This window comes from Balaenoptera musculus, chromosome 1, assembly GCF_009873245.2.
Source record: "Balaenoptera musculus isolate JJ_BM4_2016_0621 chromosome 1, mBalMus1.pri.v3, whole genome shotgun sequence".
In the NCBI taxonomy this organism is placed as follows: Eukaryota; Metazoa; Chordata; class Mammalia; order Artiodactyla; family Balaenopteridae; genus Balaenoptera; species Balaenoptera musculus.
This window is the reverse complement of record NC_045785.1, coordinates 183933163-183955234: the sequence shown is the minus strand read 5'-3', so window position 1 is coordinate 183955234 and position 22072 is coordinate 183933163. Positions and strand designations below refer to the sequence as shown.

The 22072-nt window shown below is 58.5% G+C and overlaps 1 protein-coding gene across 8 annotated transcripts in view; it reads right to left on the bottom strand.

Moving 5' to 3' along the window:
* Positions 1 to 22072, bottom strand: part of NAV1 (neuron navigator 1) — a 211078-nt gene that overhangs the window by 81184 nt on the left and 107822 nt on the right. For all 8 annotated transcript variants that reach the window (XM_036850675.1, XM_036850718.1, XM_036850728.1 and 5 more), the window contains one exon: positions 1307 to 1409. In XM_036850675.1, the coding sequence (XP_036706570.1) occupies positions 1307 to 1409 (103 nt within the window). The remainder of the gene's footprint in view (positions 1 to 1306; positions 1410 to 22072) is intronic.

Sequence of the window (22072 nt, the reverse complement as noted above, 5' to 3'; positions counted from 1 at the left end):
TGGGGGGAAGGAGGACGTTCAACATTTCATCCACTGGGTCCTTAAAATGGTGAGCCAAGCCAAGCCAGACCCCTGTCCCACTTGGGTTCTGCCCAGGGCTGGGAGGGCTGGGAGGGCTGGAGGCTGGACACAGATGTAGAGGGACCTGAGTCCCAGGGCCTCCCGGAGCCCCACCATCCACTTTTTTTCTCAGCCCTCCCTGATCACATCCCTTTCATCACTAGTCGGGGTCCTGCTGGCCCGAGCAGAGGTAACCCCAGAGAGAAGAGGCTTTGCTTCATCATGTAAAATATTTTAGATGTCTGGGAGCAAAGGGCTGCGTGTCCAGATGGGCTGGGGCTGGGGAAAGAGTGTGGGAAGGAAGGAGAAGGGCGTCTCAGCAGGGGAACGGGAGCCGATGGGTGGGAGCCACTGAGGCCAGACTTCAGCTCCACTTCATAGTCACAGCAACCCCACAAGGAAGGGATGGCTGAGAGGTAATGAGTTCTCTGTCACTGGAGGTATGTAAAGTTGGTCTTCATATGACTTGGCCACACACTTGGGCTAAGAAAGGCCCTTTTCGCACTGCCCCTAGATCCCAACTTTGCTCTCATTTTCCAACCCCAGGAGATGGGGAGGAACTGGCTTCCAGGCCCCTTCTCCACCTTCCTGCTCCACACCCCCCAGGATTTCTCAATCCTGGCTGTTTGCTCTCTACCCCCCAGGGTGTAGCCCGGCCCTCTGTCCCCCTTGGAGCTGACAGCATGAGCTCATCCAGGCAGCCCAAGGAGCCAGCGCGGGAAATTCTGAGTCATGGCAGAGACTGAGGCCAGGACACCGGGCAGGGAGATGCTGCGGACGGGGTCCTGGCGGGGGCTGCGAGGCTCGCGGGGGGCAGGTGGAGGGGGTCTGCGTGGTATGGAACCTGGGCCACCGTGCTGGCCACCGGCTGAAGGGCAGGAAGGATGCTGGGTGTCGGGAAGGGCACATGGAAGCTTCAGAACAGGAAGAGAAGGGTAGTTAATAACCCCTGTGACCACGAGGAGCCGGGCAGCCAGCAGGGACATGGACGTGGGAGATCACTGCCTGAGCCTCGTGGTGGCTCCTGCTTCCCATCCCCCTTCCAGCGATGCTCCAACTTAATGAAACGAAACCTAAGTCTCCAGCAGGAGCAGACACTCGGCAAGGCCACGCTCCTCCTGTGGACACATGGACGTGGCCCCGGGGGCTGAGCGCACTGCTCGGACGCCCACCGACCTCGCACGCTCGAGCCAAGGTCGCAGGCCCTGCACCCAACAATGGGAGAAAGGGGGCAGCTGGCTCTCACCTGTGTGTCACCTGGGACCCTCGCAGGCTGGACATGGTCTCCTCCAGGTTCTGTCGTAGATCCAGGACATTCTGCACCGTCCTCTTTCTCTGGGACTCCGGATCTAGAGTGGGGAGAAGAGAAGCTGGATGAGTGTAGAGGACTCACTGCTGGGCCGGGAGGTTGCAGGTGACCATATCCCCAGGGGACCGGTCCCGGGGGCACGAGGGTCTGCCTCTCAGGCCTTCCTAAGGGCCCTGGACATGCCCTGGAGTCCCGACGTCCCGGCCCTGGACGGGGGCTGCAGGCACCGGCCTTCAATGCCCTCCCAGAGCCCCGCGAGACCACCCCAGCCTGGTGTCACTTTGGGGGGCCCCGCTTCTCCCAGCAGAGGCCCCGGCCCAGGCCCCCATGGTCAGGGTCAGCCGGAAGGTCTGCCTGAAACCCCGTCTCTGGAGATGTGTTGGTAAATGTTTAACAACTGGCTCTCGGAGGTGGGGATGCCCAAATGGGTAGTGCTGGCCAGTTTCTGGGGTATAAATGCCCCGCTGTGAGGCTGCCAACGTGATGTCGCTGACCCCAGAGTCAGGGGGAGGGGCTGAGGGTTGGCTCTGGGAGCTGGTGTGAGCCAGCCCCAGGCTGGGAGCGTCTGCCGCTGGGGTCCAGGGGATGGTTTGTCCAGAGCCCCCGAAACGCCGGCGGGCGGGGGGCAGTGAGCAGCTATCTTCCGGGGCACGGGCTGAGTACAGGGCATCCAGACCCCAGGCCAGCGGTGTGAGCCCAGGTGAGGGTGTGTGGGTGCAGCCCCACTGCAGACCCCGCACGATCTGGGTCATGGAACCCAGCCTTGGTTTCCAGGCAGGACTTTAGCCTGGACAGAGGAGACTCCACCACGGCAGACAGAAATGTGCCCCATCGCCTTCCCGGAGCGGAAGCATCCGAAAGCCTGAGGGTGCTGAGCGTGAAAAGACTCAGGGACTTTCCCCTTCCCTCCACCAATCCATCCAGGGAGCCTCAATGCAGCAGACACCAGAGTCCATCCTGCTCCACGGCTTATCCGGGACCTGGGACCCACAGTCACTGAATGCAGGCAGATCCCCCATTGCGTCCATCAAAGGCACAACCCAGGGCTTCCCTGGTGGCGCAGTGGTTGGGAGTCTGCCTGCCAAAGCAGGGGACACGGGTTCGAGCCCTGGTCTGGGAAGATCCCACATGCCGCGGAGCAACTAGGCCCGTGAGCCACAACTACTGAGCCTGCGCGTCTGGAGCCTGTGCTCCGCAACAAGAGAGGCCGCGACAGTGAAAGGCCCGCGCACCGCGATGAAGAGTGGTCCCTGCTCGCCACAACTGGAGAAAGCCCTCGCACAGAAACAAAGACCCAACACAGCCATAAATAAATAAATAAATAAATAAATAAATAAATTTATTTAAAAAAAAAAAAGGCACAACCCGTGGGAGAGTCACAGATCCACGGAGATGACAGCAAAGCAACGGAGAAAACCCCAGAGCTCTGACCCCGCAGGCTACCGGCCCCCCCGATCTGGACCCTGGGGGGTCCTCGCCCCAGAGCCCACGGGCCCTCCCCCACCCAGACCCAGCAGGAGTGTGCAGCTCTATTAGCTGCCGCAGGGGACGTCTCTGAGTCCCTTCAGGAGGCACTTTTCCCCAAGACTGAGTCCGGCCGGCTGGCAGGCGGCTCTCCTGCCCGTCTGGTCAGCGGGGTGAGGGCTGCAGGGAGCCGTCCTAGAGCCTCGGAGGCACCTTTCCAGAGAAGCGGCTCCACGCCCAGCCCAGCCACCTCCCTTCCCTGGGGGCCTGGGGGCAGCTGGCAGGGAGGAGGGCAGGTCTCCGCGTGGCACGCCTGGGGGCGCCAGTGCCTGTTTATCCTGGCAAGGGTCACGTGTGAGCTGCTCCGTGGCTGTAATGATGGCTTGGCGTGGAGAACACACAGGGACCCTGTCTGTGTACGTATATTTTTAAAGCTTGGTCCTAAAAGGCCTATATGGGGACCAAGATGGGGGCTTCTGGGCCAGGGCGATGCTTTCCATGGGTTTGGCAGAGGTGAGGGAAGAGGTGCACACGACTCCGAGGGGTGAGCGGTCCCCGAGAGGAGGGGACCAGGGGTGACTCGGAGACCGTGTGTGCCAACCCCAGCAGGCATCAGCGAGGTGGAGCCTCCAGCACGTGGGGGAGCTTTGTGCTGCTGCCCCATTTCACGGAGGAGAAACTGAGCCTCGGAGACAGGGTCCCACGCCTCACATGGAGCACAGGGCACAGTCGAGTCCAGGAAGAAGCTCACACTTCTTTCCATCGATCACAGGGCATCTCGGCACCGCTGGCACCAAGCCAGTGGTGGCACGGAGTAGGTGCTCGGTGACCGCCTCTGGAATGGATGGATGAGCCCACAATAAAAACACATAGAAAAAGAATGGATGGATACGTGTCCCATTAGGAAGACGTCTTTTTTTTTTTTTTAAGGGAAAAATGCTTAACTCACAGAGCAGCCTTCTCATTCCATGCCGGTAGAGTGGGGCAGGACTACCCCAGAGTCTCCTAGACTTGCCCCAAATCAGAGCCACAAGAGTCCTTGGACGTGAGTCAGCCCAACACGGTCACAGGAGGAACGGGAGGCTGAGGTCAGGGATGGGGGCGGGGGGACGATTGGCTGGAGGTGCAGAAACGTATCAATGAAGAACCTGTGGCGTCAGGCTGCCACCCCGGGTGTAGGTGGGCATGCAGGGGGGGAGGCGGGGACAGAGCTAGGGACAAAGCTGGGGACAGAGCTGGGACAGGGCTGGGGACAGGGCTGGGACAGAGTTGGGGACAGAGCTAGGGGGCCTGGCTCTGCTCTCTGCCCCAAGGCCTGGATAGTCTGCAGAGGTGCCACCCCACAGCGCCCTCCGAGCCCCAGCAGCGTCCCCTGGTGGCCATCTCGGGCATGCCGCCCTGCGCGTCAAAGGCTCAGCTCAGGTGCAGCTGGTGCTGAGAGTCTGGCTGTGTCCACATCCTCAGGTGACAGGCCCATCTCTGGGGGTGCAGCGGGAGTCCCAGGACGAGAGGACTGAGCTGCATGTAAGGGAAGGCCTCTGTGGCTCAAGGAGCTGCAGACCTTGTGCCTGGGCCGGGCGTGGGGGGGAGGGGGGAGGAGGGCAATTTGACATTCACATCCCTGACCCCAGAAGCAAGTCTTTAAATTTTTAGCTTTAAAATATGAATAAGTTGCATTTGCAAAGGCATTCATCCCCCCACCCTACCCACCTCTGACCCCCAACCCATAACAAGCTTCACCCCTTTCCCACCATCTTCCCAGGGATCAGAGATGGGGCGGGGAGGTAATCTGGGGCACACGTGACTTTGTGACAATGGTTTGTTGGCTGAGTCACGATGCCTCCATGCGTCTGTCAAATGTCAGGTCTGGGTATGGGGGAGAGGCTGGAGGAAATAGAGCGGCGGTGGGGGGAGCCCGGGAGCTCCTCTCAGGCCCCGGTGTGGGACAGGGACGCACTCAGGACACTCCCAGTCTATGCGGTACCTTCGTGCAAATGAGGAAAAGGGCCTCTCCAGTGTGACTCAGCTCCCGAAAGGGTCCTCGCTGTGGCCACAGAGCACACCTCTCCCCTGGGCTGGAGGCCCTGATCAGGACACACCTCACAGCCTTCCTCTGGGGGCCTGGCTTCTCAGCTCCTGCAGGACAGGGTCCAGCAGCAAGAGGAGGGCGTGGTGCATGCCTGAGTGTGCACGTGTGCCTGTGTGTGTGCGCATGCATGTACGTGGGTGTGAGAAGCAGGGCTGGGGGGAGGCAAGGTAGGGATCCCAGCAGTCACGGGGTGACAGGGAGGTGGGGCGGGGAGCACGAGTTGTCCGGACTGCTGCTCCAAGCCTCACCCTGCAAATGGAGCAGCCGGGAGGATGTGTGTGGTCCCTGAGCTCAGAAGACGCAAGAGTCCCGCAACCCAGCCGTCACCACGGTAACGCACAGTCGCCACAAACAGCATCCTCCCAGCACGCGCGGGGGCGGCGTTTCTCACAGGAGACCACAGACAGCCGGCTGTCTCCATCAGGAGTCCTTGGGGTAAGGACCGGCCACCAAGGAAACCTGACATCAGGTGCGCAAGTGTGCACACACATACAGTCGTGCAAATGCACACGACACCCACTCACTGAGTGTGCACCACGTGGTGGGCTCACGACTAGGCACTTCCCACGTCTGTGTGACTCCAAAGCTCTGTTCTTTCCATGACAACACAGGGCCTCAAACACGCACACACGCCTCCAGACACACACCTCCCCAGGGTGCAGCTGGCAGTCTGTGGAAACCCTCACATCAGAATCACGCACACTCCGCTCTGCCGTCCCAAAGACGTGTGCACGGAGAGAGTTGTGTGGACGTGTCCCCTGCCACAGGTGGGGAAGGAAAAGACCAGGGCACAGGGGTCACTGGAGCTGGAGACGGGGCGGCACCCTGGGAGGCTGACGGCAAACAGGGTCCCTTCTTCTCTGGAGTCAGAACCAGGGTAACAGGCTTCCGGAGAGCAAGACCGTGCACGGCCAAGACCCAGAGGCGGGGCGTGCCGTCGGGTGGTGCGGTAGTGGGAACACAGAGCTTGAGGCAGCAAGGCCAAGGGCAGGTGCTGGCCATGCCCTCCCAGCACATCTGACCTGGAGCGAGGCATCTCACCACTCCTCTGAGTTGTCCGCTCTATTAAAGGGAGAGAATAGCGTACCCGCCCGGTGGGACTGTTGGGAGAATTAAAGAGCTGACTCAGGTGCTTGGTGCCCAGGAGGGTCTCTGCGTGAGGCAGCTCTTATTTGTCCGAAGGTACAGCGGGGGCGGGGCGGAAGGTGGGCGCACCCAGACACCTGCAGGTGGCAGTGCCACTCCCGCAGGTGCAGCTCAGGTGGACCCCACCTTCTCCGCTGGGATTCACTCACACGCGGAGGGGTCACCAGGCCCACCTCCCCCTGCACTGCAGCGATGGTACTTCTTCATCCCCAGTCCCTGCGAGCCCGTCTCGGTCGTGGGAAGTGCTGGGCCTCAGGGCCCTTCTTCGGCCTGTGATCTGAAACCTGACGTAATGGGCGGGAGGATAAGGACCCCAAGAGATTCAGGGGCCTGCAGGAAGGAGGAGGGACTCAGCAGTCAAATTTCCCCAAGTTCTGTACAGCTTTAATTACTGGCTGACAGTTAGGTGAACCGCTGTAACTGCCTGGTGAACTCTTAATTACTTGCACTGCGTTTTGGAGCCCATGTTCAGTTTAGCCCGGGGCAGGGCCTCCAGAGGACTGCATCTGTGTCCAGCCTCGAGACTGGCTCCTGCTCTGAGTGGCTGCACCAGGTGGGAACCAACAGGAGGAAAGGAAGTGGCTCAAGAGGAAGATTTTCAAGTCCCGGCATTTCAGAGCTTGAAAGAAGCAGCTCGTGAATGGGAGAAAAAGCACATCGCTCCAGCCCAGAGAAGAAAGGCTTGGGAGCGTCACCAGGTGGGGGGTGGCAGGGCCAGTGGGCTCCTGGCCCAGGGCTCCTGCACCGGAGGCCTTGGACTGGCCGCTCTGTGTTGTCCTGGGGTCGATCGGCACGGAGGTGTGTCACCAGCAGGGGTGACTGCTGCATAAACTAAGACGGTACAGAATAGATCCACCTAGAAATCCAGGCTAAAGGACCTGGGACAGGCAGGACTAAGCATCACACACACACACACACACCCTCTCTCTCAACAACTCCCAAAAAGAAAAAAAAATCTCTCCTGACCCTATTAGAGCCCAAGGGTAGCGTCCGAGTCTTCTCTAAATTCTAAAATTCATCACAGTTTGGGCTCCTTGTACACGCAGGTCAAATACCGTTAAAATAAGAGCCAGTTACAAGCACAAACTTCTCTCTGACAAAGTGATCTCCGGCTCTAGCCAGGGGTCCCCTTCCCGAACAACATTTAGCAGGAGACCCTTGGGAGTCTGTGTCACCACACGACAACCAGCGCCTGTGGATGATCATTCTGTGTGGACACGGAGCCCCACGCCTCTGGGAGTCTGACTCATTTCTATCCCTCTCCTCTGCTCAAGGACATGACCTTCAAGGTCCAGCCCGGGAGGGCACTGTGGGCCCACCCCCACTCCCCACACATGCCAGGTCTCCGCTCACAGCTCACAGGTCCTACCAGGCGGGTTCTGCGGACTCTGAGAGCCAGTAACCCTGCCCTAGATGGACTGCCAGGGGCCTTGGCCTCTGAAGGCCCGGTCCTGTGTGAGGCTGGCACGGGGCTGAAACCGCAGAGGACTAAGGACCCTGCACACAAACCTCCCTGCCCTCTGGCAGAGCCCAGCGACCCTCCTTCACCTCCAGCCACTCCCCCACTCCTTTCCTCACCACCTTTTGAGCCCAGAGGCCCCAGAAAGAGCCCGGAGTGGCCGTCCATGCAAGAGGCTCCCACCTTCACCACCGTGCGGGCGGGGACAGTTTATTCTTTCACTAATTCCGTCGTTTTACTCACCACCCACGTAAGTCACAATACTGTCAGAGGCGGCTGTCACAGAGCCCTGCAGCGCGACAAATCCCGTGCTTCCTGCTGTCGAGGGCTCCCGGGTCTCCATCCTTGCTCCGGAGAAGCCTGAACCCTCTCGACCAACGAGCACCCGCCCGGGGCTCAGCAGTCAGTGGCCCCAGAGCACCCAGAAAGGGCCAGGACGACAAAGCAAGGTACCGGCCACGTGCTTGTGCGAGGCGAGGAAAGGAAACCAGGAGGGGCCCGAGAGGGGGCACGAAGGGTCTCCCCTGGTCCAGAATCACCAGGCAGGGGTCTCTGCAGATCCCCGACAGTTTTGATTTTACTTGAGTGAGAAGACTTGGCTCAGAGACCCTCAGTGACTTGTCTCCAGTGGGCACTGGGCCAAGAGGAAGCGTGAGGCGGGGTGGAGGGAAGAGTGACGACGGGGCTTCCCTGGTGGCGAAGTGGTTGAGAATCTGCCTGCCAATGCAGGGGACACGTGTTCGAGCCCTGGTCTGGGAAGATCCCACATGCCGCGGAGCAACTAAGCCCGTACGCCACAACTACTGAGCCTGCATTCTAGAGCCCGTGAGTCACAACTACTGAGCCCGCATGCCACAACTACTGAAGCCCACGCACCTAGAGCCCGTGCTCCGCAACGAGAAGCCACTGTAATGAGAAGCCCGTGCACTGCAACGAAAAGTAACCCCTGCTCGCCGCAACTAGAAAAAGCCCACACGCAGCAACGAAGACCCAACACAGCCAAAAATAAATAAATAAAATAAATAAATTTATTAAAAAAAAAAAAAAGAGTGAGGGCGGTGGCTCGGGGCCGGTAGAGAGCTCTCTCTTGGTTTCCTCCAGGCACACGCTAGTCGGCTGTGGGGCCTTGGGTAAGCTACCTCCCCTTTCTGGGCTTCAGTTTCTCTGTGGATTAAACAAGGGAGCTCGGGCTGGGCATACCCAAGGCCCGAACGAACTCTGACAGCCCAGCTGTGTAGCTCTGTTGTTGGCTAAAGCCTGTAAAAGCATCTGTCCTCCTCCCAGAGTGTGCTGAAGAGGCAGGTGCCAGGGTATCACCCACAGAGATTACGACTCATCAGCTTGGAGACGGGGCCCAGGAATCTGCACCGCCCAAGCCCCCTCTGTGGGTGACGTGGTGCAGAAGGTAACGTCTGAGAAATCCAGACGCCTTGCTGCAGGCCGCTGGAACAGGCTGCCCATCGAAACCACGGCTTCCATTTCCCGATGCCAGGCCGCCGGGCGGTGTGTCCTGGGCCTCCAGCCCAAGTCTGCTCCCTTGGCACAAACGCACCGTCCCTTCCCTGCGAAAGTCCACTGCCGCATCCCCAGGCCTCACCTGAGGGGCCCCCTCTGTCCCGCTCCTCTGGGGATGCCCTCCCCAGGCCACCCGGCCGCGGCCTCACTGCGGAGGCGGGCCGCCAGGGGGCGCTGCCGGGCCTCAGGCGCCGCCGGACACTGCCGCAGTGCTGCCAGGCAGGCAGCGTCTGCTCCAGGCTCTGGGCGGGCAGCGCCCAGACGCTCTCCTTCCCTCTGCGTCCTGCTTAGCACAACCCCCTTTGCCTGGCTCTGCGCTCCGGGGCTGACATCCTCCCTGACTCCATCCTCCTTGGAGAACAGCCAAGGCTTTGCAGCACCTACTCTGGGGAGCCTGCCCGCTGGGATAGAGGCTGCAGTGCCTGGCTTCTGGGCACCCGTAGGCTCCACTCGGCAAGCCTGGACGTGGGGCCAGAGCTTCAAGAGGCCCGGCTGGCCTTTCTGCTGCAGGGGCTGCAGACGGAGTGCCTCTGGGGAGTGGAGCAGGCTTCCCAGGCCTGCTCTGGGCTCACTTCTGCTCGGCAGCGTTCTCAGGCAAAAGCTGGCCTGATGAGGGAGGAGGGTCACCCCCGCCACCCCCCATCGTGCCCAGCCCCGCCCTTTCTCGGGGGAGTGGCCGCCTCTCTCTGCAGCGGGCGAAGGGCGGCCCCCACGGCTGCACTTGGAAGAGGGCTTGGACAGCAATCCTGCCACAGCTACTTCTTCACGTCCAGCACCATGTGCCTCAGAGAGAGACTTGCTGGTCCAGGGCGGCCAGCGCCGAGGGCTAGGGGACCCGGAGAGGGTGCCCGCCTACAGCTCTGTCTGGAGGGGTGCCGGCTTGCTCCTCTCTCTTCTGCCTCATTTCCCTCTGATCGTTAGGTTACAGGGTCAGAGAGTGGATTCTTGACGTACTCAGCCTGCCCTCATTTAAAGACCTGAACTCCAGCCTGGGCGCAGAGGGCCAGCCTCCTGCCGACGACGGCCTGCCTGCCTTGCCGGGGGATGCGGCCCCGTTCCCTGACAGGCCCTGCTCTCCTGCCCTGTAAACCTCATGGTTTACTGGCAATGTTCTCATAGTGATGGTGCCCAGAACCTTCACGTGACAGCCGGCTCCAATGAAGTCGCTGCTGCTGGGAGCGGAGTGGTTGTTATGGCAACAGTTCTCACATTAGCAAAGACCATCTGCAGGCAAAGGGGGGAGGGGAAGGAGGAGGATGCGGGAGGGCTAGGGCTGGGCCCAGGTGTGGGCGACAATTGGAAGGGGCCCTGGGGGATTTCTGGTTATGAAACTAGTAATATTAGTACCGGCTAACTGGGCTAAGTCCTCCGGCACCTGCCAGGCACGCTTCTAGGGGCTTTCGGTTTGTAGCCCATGTAACTGTCACAACAGCCCTTTGAGATGGTCCAATTATCACCCCCATTTTACAGTTGAGAAAACTGAAGCCCAGAGAGGTTAAGTAAGCTGCCGAAGGCAGTATAAAGCCAGGATCCCAACCAGATGGTCTGACTCTAGAGATATTATTACCTGATATTATTGCGGCCATGATCCACAAATGGACATATGTATACAGTATGTTTACGGAGAGCTAACTCACAAAGCGTAACAGTCACCCTTTTAAAGTGCACAATTCAGTGGGTTTTAGTACATCTGTAAAGTTGTACAGCCATTGCCACTATCTGATTCCAGAACATTTGTATCACCCCCAAAAGGAACCCCAGACCCATCAGCAATCTCCCCTTGCCCCAGCCCCTGGCAGCCCCTGATCTACCTTCTATCTCTGTGGATCTGCCTATCCTAGGCACCCCATAGAAATGGAATCGTAAACACGTCGACTTTTGTGATTGGCTTCTTTTACTTTCAAGGCTCACTCACGTATCACGTGTCAGTACTTCATGCCTTTTCGTGGCTGAGTGATTTTCCATTGTATGCATACACCGTATTTTATTCACCTGTTCATAATTTGATGGGCATTCGGGTCATTTTTGCCTGTTTTACGAATAAAACTGCTATGACCCCTCATATCCAAACTTCTACATGGACACAGGTTTTCATTTCTCTTGGATAAATGCCTAGGAGCGCAACACGGGGGTCGTACAGTAACTCGGTAACATCTGAGGAACCGTCTTCCGAAGCGGCTGCACCATCGTTCCCACCAGCAGTGTGCTAGGCCTCCGACCTCGCCACGTCCTTTCCAACACTTGTTACTGTCTGTCTTTTTATTCTAGCCACCCTAGCGGGTGTGAAGAGGTGTCTCACTGGAGATTTAAGTTGCATTTCCCCAATGACTCATGCAGCTGAGCATGTTTTATATTGAAATTAATTAAAATTAAATACAAAGTAAGACTTCAGTTGCACCAGCCACACCGGAACTGCTCAGGAATGTCACCCTCATGCCGGCCGGTGACCACCACAGCAGGGAGAGGACAACTCCGTCACCCAGGAAGTCCTCCCGGGCCGCGCTGCCGAGCCCGCCAGCCTGGTCTGTGCTAGAATCACGGCTTTTCCGTAAGGTGTTTGCCTTTGGTGCACTTCGAGCGCAGCGAATCTACTTTACACACGGGGCCCACCTTGAGGTTTGCAAGGCCCAGAGTGAGTTGGACAGAAAGCTGCCAGAGCACAGCATCCGAGTCAGTGGCAGCCGAGGTGAGGGCGGGCTCCCCCTGCACTGCGCACTCTCACTCCCCCTCCCACCCGAGTCCCCAGCATCACTGCCTTTCCCAGGACCTACCAGTGGCCAAGTGACAAGAGGCACTGCCTCTGAAGGTGCCAGCCTTGTTGGGGGCGGGCGCCTCACACATCAGTGCTACTGGCTACATGTAGGCCCCCCAGAGATCTCCAACCCCGACCTTCCAGTCTCCTCTGTAGATTCTGCCCCTCCTGGCTCCCAGGGAGGGGCCACACCACAGCGAGGGGACAGTCAGATGGACAGGCTACCACTGCCTTTGAAGCCCCAATCATTCCCCGAGAAGCTGCTGGCGTCCCGGCACAGGGGGCCTGCAGCCGACAGCCAGCACGGCCGTGGGAACTTCAGTAGGAACTTAATCTCCAGCCTCACTCCTCTCACCTGTAAAATGGGACGATGGCCCTGGGACAATGGCGACCGGGCTGCGGGTACAAGGTCGGCCAGCCTGTGTGCCAGCGTGGAGGAGGGTGGATGGTAACACTCATCACGCATCAGAGCTGGCGGGAGCCTCAGAGGCCATTTGACAGAAGGAAGAACTGAGGCCCAACGGTGTGGCAGTGACCTGGTCAGGATGTCAGAGCCATGCTAGGGGACAGGGGAGGTGGCCAGGCCTCAGGGACGATTCCAGGGGGGACAGCTGGGGGCAGGGCATGCCATGCAGGGCTGCCCGAAGGGGGAGGCCCTCTTCTAGGAGGCTCCCCACTTCCCCCAGCCCGGTGCGAACATCTGAGACACATCAGACCTGTGGTCCGCCTGGTCTGGCCGCCTCCCCGGAGGTTTCCCATTTCTGAAAAAGCCTTCTATGTCACCGATCCCCTCGACCCTCTGCTGCCCCCCCACCCCCCAGGGGACCCTCAGGCTCAGCCCATCTGCCACCAACGCCTCCAGGGTAGCCCCACCACCCACCAAAAGGACCAGGCTTAACAAAGGCCGAGGCGCCCCCCACCGCCCGCCCCCGAGGTTGGGCACAAGAGCAGCGAGGCAGGGAGGCTCAATTTAAAGAAGGCTTCTGATTGGCGGTGCAGAGAAATCGGCATAAACCTGACGAGGTCTGCTGGAGCCACTGAGGCACAGGCAATGTCCTCTGAGGCAGGAAGGGAAGGGAACGGGTATCTACTTAGTGCCTCATGCGCTGAGCATGGCACCAAAGCCCAAATGTAGTTACCCCCACTTTACAGATGCCGGGCTCAGAGAGGCCGCTTAACTTCCTAAGGTCACACAGCTTGTGTAAGTCGTGTAGTAGGAATCTGAATCCAAGTCTGACTCTGAGGTCCATGCTTTTCCCAAAATAAATTATAACTGACAATGAGGACAACGGAGCAGGATGCCCAGAGGCCCTTCCCGACCGACATGCTGGGATGGAGCGCCTTACAGGTCACAGGAAGAGGCCCGTCCCGCTCTGCTCCTGGAATGCATGAGGGCAGGGCTGCCAGGAGGCTGGAGGAGTAGGCCTCGGGCCAGGCCGGCGTCTCTCTACCTCCAGGACTTGGGGCCGTTGCTGGCAGGCACGGTCCTGCCCAACACTTCCTCGAGGGACCCCTCTCTCCCGCTGGGCTTTGTCCCAGTTCTGGAACCTGCGGATCATCTGGCCTGGGAAGAACCTTCCTAGAGCGTCTGGCAGGCAGGCTGTGTGGCCCGCTTGCCAAGACCGTGGCTGTGCTCTGGGCCATGAGACCCTCCGAGCTCCCCGTCTCCAGCCGTCTCCAGCCGGGAGCCTGGGAACCTGCTGCGGCCAAAGCAGAGCTCCAACACCCTCTCCCTCCCCCGCGGCCCCCTCCTCCCGCCCCTGCCCCGCCCCCAGCAGCCGGCCTGGCTAGTCCCTACACACTGGAAGGGTGGGCCTTCAGAGCTCCTGCACAGCCTCTTCTGGGCCTTTCTGGGCCTCCGTTTCTCCTTCTTCGAGAGCGAGTCGGCAGGTCCCCACAGCCCCCCTGATGCAGGGGGAGGGGAGGCGAGGGATGAGCAGGGAGGGGAGGTGAGGGATGAGCAGGGAGGGGCTCATGTGCCGGTGCGCCGCTCCCCCTCCTCCAGGAGGACCAGCCTCAGCTCCTGCCTGGCCGGGGCGAGGCGGGGGTCTCTCTGGAGAGCCTTGGACCCGCTCAGCGTGAGGCCAGGGAGGGTCAGGGAGAGGCAGTGGGGACACCGGGCCTTCTTTCAGACTTCACCCAATCCCCCCAGGTCCCGGGCTGCAGCCCCTGAGCGGCTTAGGACTGGTCACCACTTGAATGGAACCAAATTCCCAGGGAAAATCCCCCTGGACAGCGTCCCAGGTCTGTGCGCTATGAGGACACACCCTCCCAGTGGGGAGCCCCGGCTCTTCCCCACACCCCACGTCCCCACTGTGTGAGGGTTCTCGGAAGAACCCAGCAGGCCTTCCTTCCGCTAGAGCCTTCTAGAAGGGCAGAGATGGGCGAGCGCTGAGCTGAGTGAGGTCCAGCTTGGGCCAGGAACCACACTCAGGGCTCAGGAGGGCGGCCAGGGGAGGCCAGCCTGTCTGCAGGAGCCCTCGCGGCTGGAGGCCAGGGCTGGGCAGAGAGTGGGTGTGGGCAGCGGTGCAGAGAGGCCCCCTCAGGGGACAGGGCCACCAAGCGCACCCGGGTGGACACAGAAAAGCCAGTGTCCTTTGCTTTCATCCTCCCCCCTGTGCAAGGGAACGTCCTGAACCCACCAGGCCGGAGCAGGAGGCCTGAGCGCAGAGAGGCTGCGGCAGGGCTGGGCCCGGAGGGAGGGTCTCCAGAGGAGAGGGGGGACCAGGAAAGTAAGCCCCGAGGGCCTGGCCGGGCTGGCCTCCTGGAAACACGCAGGCCCTCTGGCAGAACTCAGCTCACCTGTCCCTCTACCGTGGGAGCAAGGAGGCAAACGAACATGTATTAAGTGCCTGCTGTGTGCCGGGCCCCTTCACGGTTCTGACGCCATTTAAGCCCTGTGCTGATCCTGTGAGGCGGACACCAGGAGAGCGGCTTCTGCAGCTCGGGATGAGGACCCGGCTCCTCTGAGCCCAGCACCGCTCTGGAGACTGCATCCCGCCCATCACAGATCTTCGGTGATAAAGCATCCCACAGAACACGGGGCCCGGGGAACACGGACCCCCCTCCCAAGTGGCTTCTAATGTCTGTCAGTGGATGGACCTGCTCTCAGGGACATGATGCTGATGGCCAGTAAAGACCACCATCCCAGGGCTCGTCCACGGCCTGGCTCAGCCTGCTGGCGGTCCAGGCCACCATCTCCTTGCAAATGACCCCCAGCCCAGCGAGGGCAGGAGGCCCCAGCAGCTGGTGAGCCCTGCCCCCTCTCCGGAGTCATCCATCATTAATGAGACCGAGGATGCAGAGGGCTCGCCCCAGGCTCAGAAGGAGGGATGGAAGGAGAGATGGGGGTCAGCCGTGCCCAGGTCCAGCACCAGTCAGCACTTCACTGCTGTCTCCTTCAAAGGACAAAGGGAGCCCCTGGCCCTCCGCTTTCCTGCCCGGTGCTCCCACTCCCCATTACAGCAAGCAGCTCCCCTCTGCCCCCACTTCTCAACGGGGGAGCCCAGTGATGACTTGGGGCTCTGCCCTCCCCCAGCTCTCCGTGCTCCCATGGCTGGTGGTTGCCATGGGAACAGCGGGCCAGGGCTCCTGGGGACCAGGGTGAACAGACTTGACTGAACTGATGTCTGTGTGTCTCCCCTCCCCCATGGGGGAAAGAATGCAGCACAGGAGTGCCAAGCCCAGGCCGGAGGCTGGGGAGTAGCTCAGGTGGCTTCAGACAGACCCTGCTCCCACCCCACAGACCAAGGAGTCACAGGCCACGCCATCCACACCACCTTGGGCCTCTGCAACGTGAGACCTCAGTGCCTCTCAGACGCCATTCGAGTCCTTGGCCTGGCGTTCAAGGCCCTCTATGGGAAGTAGCCTGATTTTCCACCATTACTTCCTAGCCTGGGTAGAGGTCACTCGTCCTGCCCTCGGGTCCCTGCTGGAGCCCGGGCAGACTTGTCCACGGCCTATGCACCCCACTTCTGCCCACACCTCCTCACTGTCTGTCCGCCTCCAGGGCAGAGACCATAGCTCTCCATCCCAAACGCCTAGCACCTGCCAGGTGTGGCAGGTCCTCCATAAAGCCTGCTGCCCATACGTCCTCTGCCATGCCCGCCCCGCCTCAAGGGACTCTCGGGTTCACAGAGGGGCAGGGAGGCAGCCTCCTGTCCCCAGGTGCCCCCAACAGCCGGCGCCTCCCGCACTGCCGCCCCATCTTCCTGGCTCAGGTCCTCCAGGAGACTTCCACGCCAGCCCCGCCCCACTCCCCACCCACCTTCTGGATTCCTGCCTCCGCCTCAGCAGCTCCCCCTCTGCCGGCGTTTCATCCAGGCCCAGCCCTGCTCCCACCCACGGGCGGACTTCGAGGACGCCCCACTGTCCCATCACACTCGGGGCCCTTGTCTTCCTCCCCCTGCTCAGACACAAATCAGAGGGAAACGGCTCCCCTAACACCATAAACGCTTTCCGTGGAGCTCAGGAACTCACTCTAAAGATTGTCCTGTGTTTTCCAGGCCACTATAAACTCCGGTTACCCGGGAGCCGCTGTGATCCTCCCTGGGAAGGCAGACATATATTTTACTGGACGTACGGCTCTTTAACACGCATTGAAAAAAAGCTCCAATAAAACTCTCCATCCCAGACTCGTGAAGCTGGGGCTCCAGGGACCCCTTCCCTGCAAGGGTCCCGACAGCCTCCCAGGCCCGGCTCTTAGGCGAGGCTCCTCGGACTCCCAGGGTGCCGTCTCCCTGACATAGCCCTCAACTTGCCGTCACCTGGCTGCTTGGGGACACCCTTCAGCTGTGCCGTGTCCCCTCTGCACCTCAAGGGTCCAGAACAGGGGCTCATCAACAAGGGAGTAAGCCATGAGCCAGCAGGGAGGAGAGAGGAGGACCCAGCCCCTCACGGCTCCACGCCCAGGAGGAAGAGGCAGCCCGTGGGACGTGCAACACGCACATGTGACCCGGGACCAAGAGCGGACGGCGCGCTCCGTTCCAGGGTCTTCGGGCGGGAACACTGCTCCCCGATTCTGCAGTTAGAGCCCGGACCGTAGCCAGGGAGGGCAAAGCAGGTGACGTCTGAGGCTCCAACTCCAAGCAACGTAGTGACTTCTGGAGGGCGGTGTTCAGACGTACTTCAGGGCCCAGAACACCCTTCCAGGTCTACCAAGAAGGGGTGCTGTGGTCAGTCAGTGGAGGCTTTAGGAGACAGGCAGCTGGCCCTCTTCTTAAGGGTCTTCAGAACAAGGCCTCCGGGCTTCCCTGGTGGCGCAGTGGTTGAGAGTCTGCCTGCCAATGCAGGGCACAAGGGTTCGAGCCCTGGTCTGGGAGGATCCCACATGCCGCGGAGCAACTGGGCCCGTGAGCCACAACTGCTGAGCCTGCGCGTCTGGAGCCTGTGCTCCGCAACAAGAGAGGCCGCGATAAGGAGAGGCCCGCGCACCGCGATGAAGAGTGGCCCCCGCTTGCCACAACTAGAGGAAGCCCTCGCACAGAAACGAAGACCCAACATAGCCATAAATAAATAAATAAATAAATTAAAAAAAAAAAAAAAAAAAAAAAAAAAAGAACAAGGTCTCCTACAGCTTCCTGAGCCAGAGCTGCAAAGCTGTAGTCTTGTTCCTCATCCCCGGGACAGGGAGTGGGCGGCCTGCACCCCCGCAGCCCCTGTGCCCTCGCTCGGTGCTGGTCTCTCACCTGGGATACCTGCACCCCGTGAGCACCTGCACCCTGAGAGCACGCGCTGAGCACCTTTGCATCAAACACCGGGCTAGACTCCAGCCATAAAAGGCTGAAAAAAACCAACCAAGCAACAACCAAACAAAAGGCTGTTTTCTTGGTTTGGTCCCCACAGCTCCTCTTCCAGGGAGCCTTCCCTGATGATGCCCCCACCCAGACTTCATCGCACTTGCCACGGGGGCTGAGCACACCGCTTGCACCTCTATCACTAGGCTCTCAACTGGGGGTGGGGTTGGAAATGTCTGGAGATGTTTTTGATTGTTACAGCCTGGGATGGGACGCTCCTGGCCTCCAGTGGGGAGAAGCCAGGAATACTGCTAAACATCGTACAACGCACAGGACAGCCCACCTCCAACCAAGAGCTCTCTGGCCCTAAAGGTTAACAGCGCCGAGGCAGGCCTGTCACAGCACTGTTAACACTGAGGCCCCCTATCTCCATTGCCTAGACTTTAAGTCCCTTGAGGGCACGATCCAGGGACTGTAACATTTGGAGTTGCTCACGCAAGACAACAGAGGGTCCAGAACCCCCTGAATGTATTCGCAAGATCTGGTACCCAAGTGCGATGCTCATTTTCCCGGGGAGAGGAATCTGAGACCAGGAAGGTTTAGAGGCACTGACCTTGGGCCCCGCCCGGCGGCTCGGACAGGCCACTGTGCAGACGGTGGACAGTCGTCCCCCCACCCCTCCACGTGCTCTGGGGCCCCAGACACAGCTTCCATTACCACTCAGACCTCTCCCCGAACTGGGGTTGAGATTCTGATCAGAAAGGGCAGCTCAGCCAGCAGAGCTCCCCTCCCTGGGTTCCACCGCTTGCCTCCACTCAGAGTTCAAGACTATTAAATGCTGCAAAGTAAGTTCCGACAAAAAGGAGGGCCTTGGCCTTAAAACTCCTGGAGAATCCCTCGTTCAGCGGGTGTGCTGGGATTAACTGTTTCTTGGAGGCCTGTGAAGACCCCCCCGTTAATCTGCTGGTTGGTCACGTAGCTCACACCCAGTGCCCCCCACGTTCCCATGGGATAAACCAAGGCCTTAACCTCAAGGTCGGGGGAGCAGGTAGCACGTCTAGGGGCCCAGGTCCCAGCCTTTGCTGCTCCCCAACCAGCTTCCTTGTTAATGGAGACAGACTTTATCAAAACAAGAAGATTCCATTCTATCAAGTCAGGGACAGGAGAGGGAGATAAAAGGACATTTGACTCCCCGCTGTCAGCCAGAGACCCTAATGAATCCTTTGCTTCCGAAGACGATTATCGGACAGAATAATTCATTGCTAGAGATTAACTGGACTAATTATATTGCCTTTCAGAATCCCCTGAATAATTATTTTCTGCAGGGCGGTATCAGTGATAATTGTGTGATATTTGAGCCTCTTCCCCCAGTGAAAGGCCCGCAGAAAGGGATCCCTGGCTCTGAACGGTGGGATGGCTCTGTCTCAGCTCTGATCTGGTTAGAAGGTGCCCATATTTCACGTGGAAGCCCTTTTCTTCAGGGAAATATTACCACGTCTAATAACCTTCCTCCACCCTCACTCAGCATGTTCTCAGAACACCCCGTTCTTCCCAGGATGTTCTCCTTGATGTCATGGGGTCAGGGAGCCCATGAGCTGAGTGACCTCCCCTCCCCCCAGGGGGACACGCACTCGCCCCACAAGCCTGCCAGCGCCCCTTCTCCTCCGGCACCGCTCCCCCCCACAGCCACCCTCAGCCCACCCACGACCCAGAGCCCCCAGACCCCTACACATCAGGACAACCCGCTCTACTCCGACGCTCCTGCCTTCTCTCCCTCTTTAAGAGTCGACAACCTTGCTATGTGAGTAACTTCAGAGGCTGAGTGCACAGCAAAAGAATCTAGTGTTTAAATAACACAACGAAGTTAACGTGACACAGGTAATAACCCGCACTGTCACTTTCCTGTTCTGGGGCGACTAGATATACAATGGCGGGGCAGTCATTCTCCTAATTGCGTAGCCGAACGAGGGATGCTTAGGGCAGCGTCACCGGAGGTGGTTATGGGAAGATACGACCCCTGGTTCCCACCTCCTCCCATCCGAGGAAGGGCTTCAGACAAACCGGCTTTCCCCCTCATTCTCCCCATCAGCCTCTGGTCTGCAAGTTAAGTCGGTTTTAGGAGGGGTGGGGACCACGTTAGTTTTAAGTCTCCAGGCTACTCTGAACCCATATCCAGGGTGGGCAGGTGGTAGCTTTAGAATCAGACAGATCTGAGTTTGAATCCTGACTCAACTAAGAGTAAGCCAAGAATCTTAATGTTCAGAAGTCTCATTTTTTTATTTCACCTGCAAAATGGAAGTAATTAAATATCTACTTCTTAGGGTTATTGGGATGATTAAATCAGATAACATCTGTTAAAGTCTTAGCACAGAGTAAGTACTCAAATAGTAGCAGTTATTATTACTATTATTATTATTACTGTAAGTGCGAAAGCCTATCCATCTTGGTCCACTTTGGTTATAAACCTAGGGGTCTGCAGAGGGTCCTCAGCTTTAAGCTCTTACCAGCCCTCCACCTCAATGGAGGAAAGTGCCAGAGGACATAACACTCATTTCCACTCCCTTTGCTTGGAGCTCGATAGATGTCTACTAGGTTGAGTGGTGATATGATTTCAGGGAAGACATATCCTGCCCCAGGATATGTCTTTTTTTTTTTTTTAAAGCAGTCTATAAAACTGTCCTGTAGTAGCTGCCTAGACTCAATCAGTGAAATATATTTGGTTATATATTGATGGTAAAATCCTTAGAGTGAGGGTCATTGGTTAATCCGTGGAGTAATTTATATAATACTGTGTATATTGGCAAAGGAGACCTTCCTAAAAACTGTGTGGTTACAAAGACTTCCCAAGGGAGAAAAGGAAGGGCATTTAGGATGAACCTTGCAAGGAGCTGAAAGGTTTCTGTTAATGGGTAACTATGCATAATCGCAGAATACCTTCCAAAGGGGAAGGGGCTTCTCAATTGAGTGACAGATCAGCTGCCGCTGGAGCTTTCTGCAGGGCAGCAGACGTGAGCCCCCTCCTGCCCTGGCTCTTCCTGTGGAGGGTACGGCGGGAAGGTTATGAGCTGGTGGGGAGGCAGGCTGCAGGGGTTGAGCCATTCTCCAAAAAGAAAAGGATAGACTGCGGCCAGGAAGCAATCTCAGGGCTCCTTAGGGGCAAAGATGGCAGATGAGTAGCCAAAGAAAAGTCTACTTACAAAAGCTCCTGAAATAAGCAGGTGGATTGGGGGGGTGGGGTGGTGGTGGGCAAATGCAAATGATTGCAACCTTGCAATAAAATCACAAGGTTGTCAGTTCAGCATAAAGAAACATGGTTAGAAATGCCCGAGACGCACTCAAGACCAAGTGCAGGTAACAAAGGGGCATCCGATGCTAGAGTCAAGGCCTGTACCCCAAATAGTCAAGATGCATTAACAGATCTCTGAAATTTGAAAGCATCGTGTCCCGTACTTTAACCAGACTGCTTTCCAAACACCTTGACTAAAGAAAGAAGTGTTTTGATGGGGACTTTGGGGAAGGGCTGATCTGGACAAGCCACACTGCGGGGGCAGACCAGACGGCCCCCAGGGAAGAGTATCATCCCCAGAGGAGGAGTGAGTATGGGGGGCGGGGCTGAGAAGAGGGGCAGAGACAGGGATGGGGCAGGTGCTAAAGGCAGCCCTGATCTTGCTTAGGACCGGCATGACTCCCTCCCCTCCAGGAGGACAGGACAGCTGTCACCTGATTCTTCTTAGGTCTGTGCCTTTCCACACCCTCTTTCCCGGCTCTGGAGCCTCAGGAGAGCGTGAAATCAAGCTCAGTGAGCTGAGGACATCCTGTCCTGCTGATCTGCAGAAAAGTCTCAGGCACTCCTCACAGGGACATCCTGCAGAAGGGGAGCCACAGATGTGCTGGGGTGTTTAGTGTAGGTGTGCTGTTAGACCTGCGGCTTCCCCACGAATCCATCAGGCATCACCACGGTTCCAGTGTAGGACATTCAGACGGATGGGCCGGGGACAGAGTGGATTTGAAGAGGGAAGCGGCTTGGGTTCTACTTCTCGCTCTGCCACTAGCTATGTCTCCTGGACCTGTTTCTCATTTGGAAAATGATCCAGAAGTCATTTCAAGCTTTGCGGACTCTGTTTAGGGACACACATGCCCTGATTGTCACCGCAGGGGAAGGACGTACTGGTTGCTGAGACAAGGGGGACAGGCAGGGCTGTCGCTAAAGATTCTGCTGCAGGCAGTAATGGATCCCAGACAATTCGGCCTCACACCAGGAAGTATCAGGTGTTCTGGGAACCAGATACAGGAGGAAATGAGCAGAAACACCCAAACATGGGGTAATGGACACGTTAGCGAGGACTACAGGCTTCTCCCCACAGAGCATCACCTGGGGGAAGGTGGAGCTAATGTGCCCACAGCCCCAGGGGTAAGAGATGCTGCACATCTGTGATGAGGCAGGTGTAGCTCCTTAGATGTGCAGCACCTTTAAACTCAATTAAATTTAAGACACATCTGCATGCTTGCTACAGTGCCTTTAGAGTGCAGTCTTTGCCTTGAA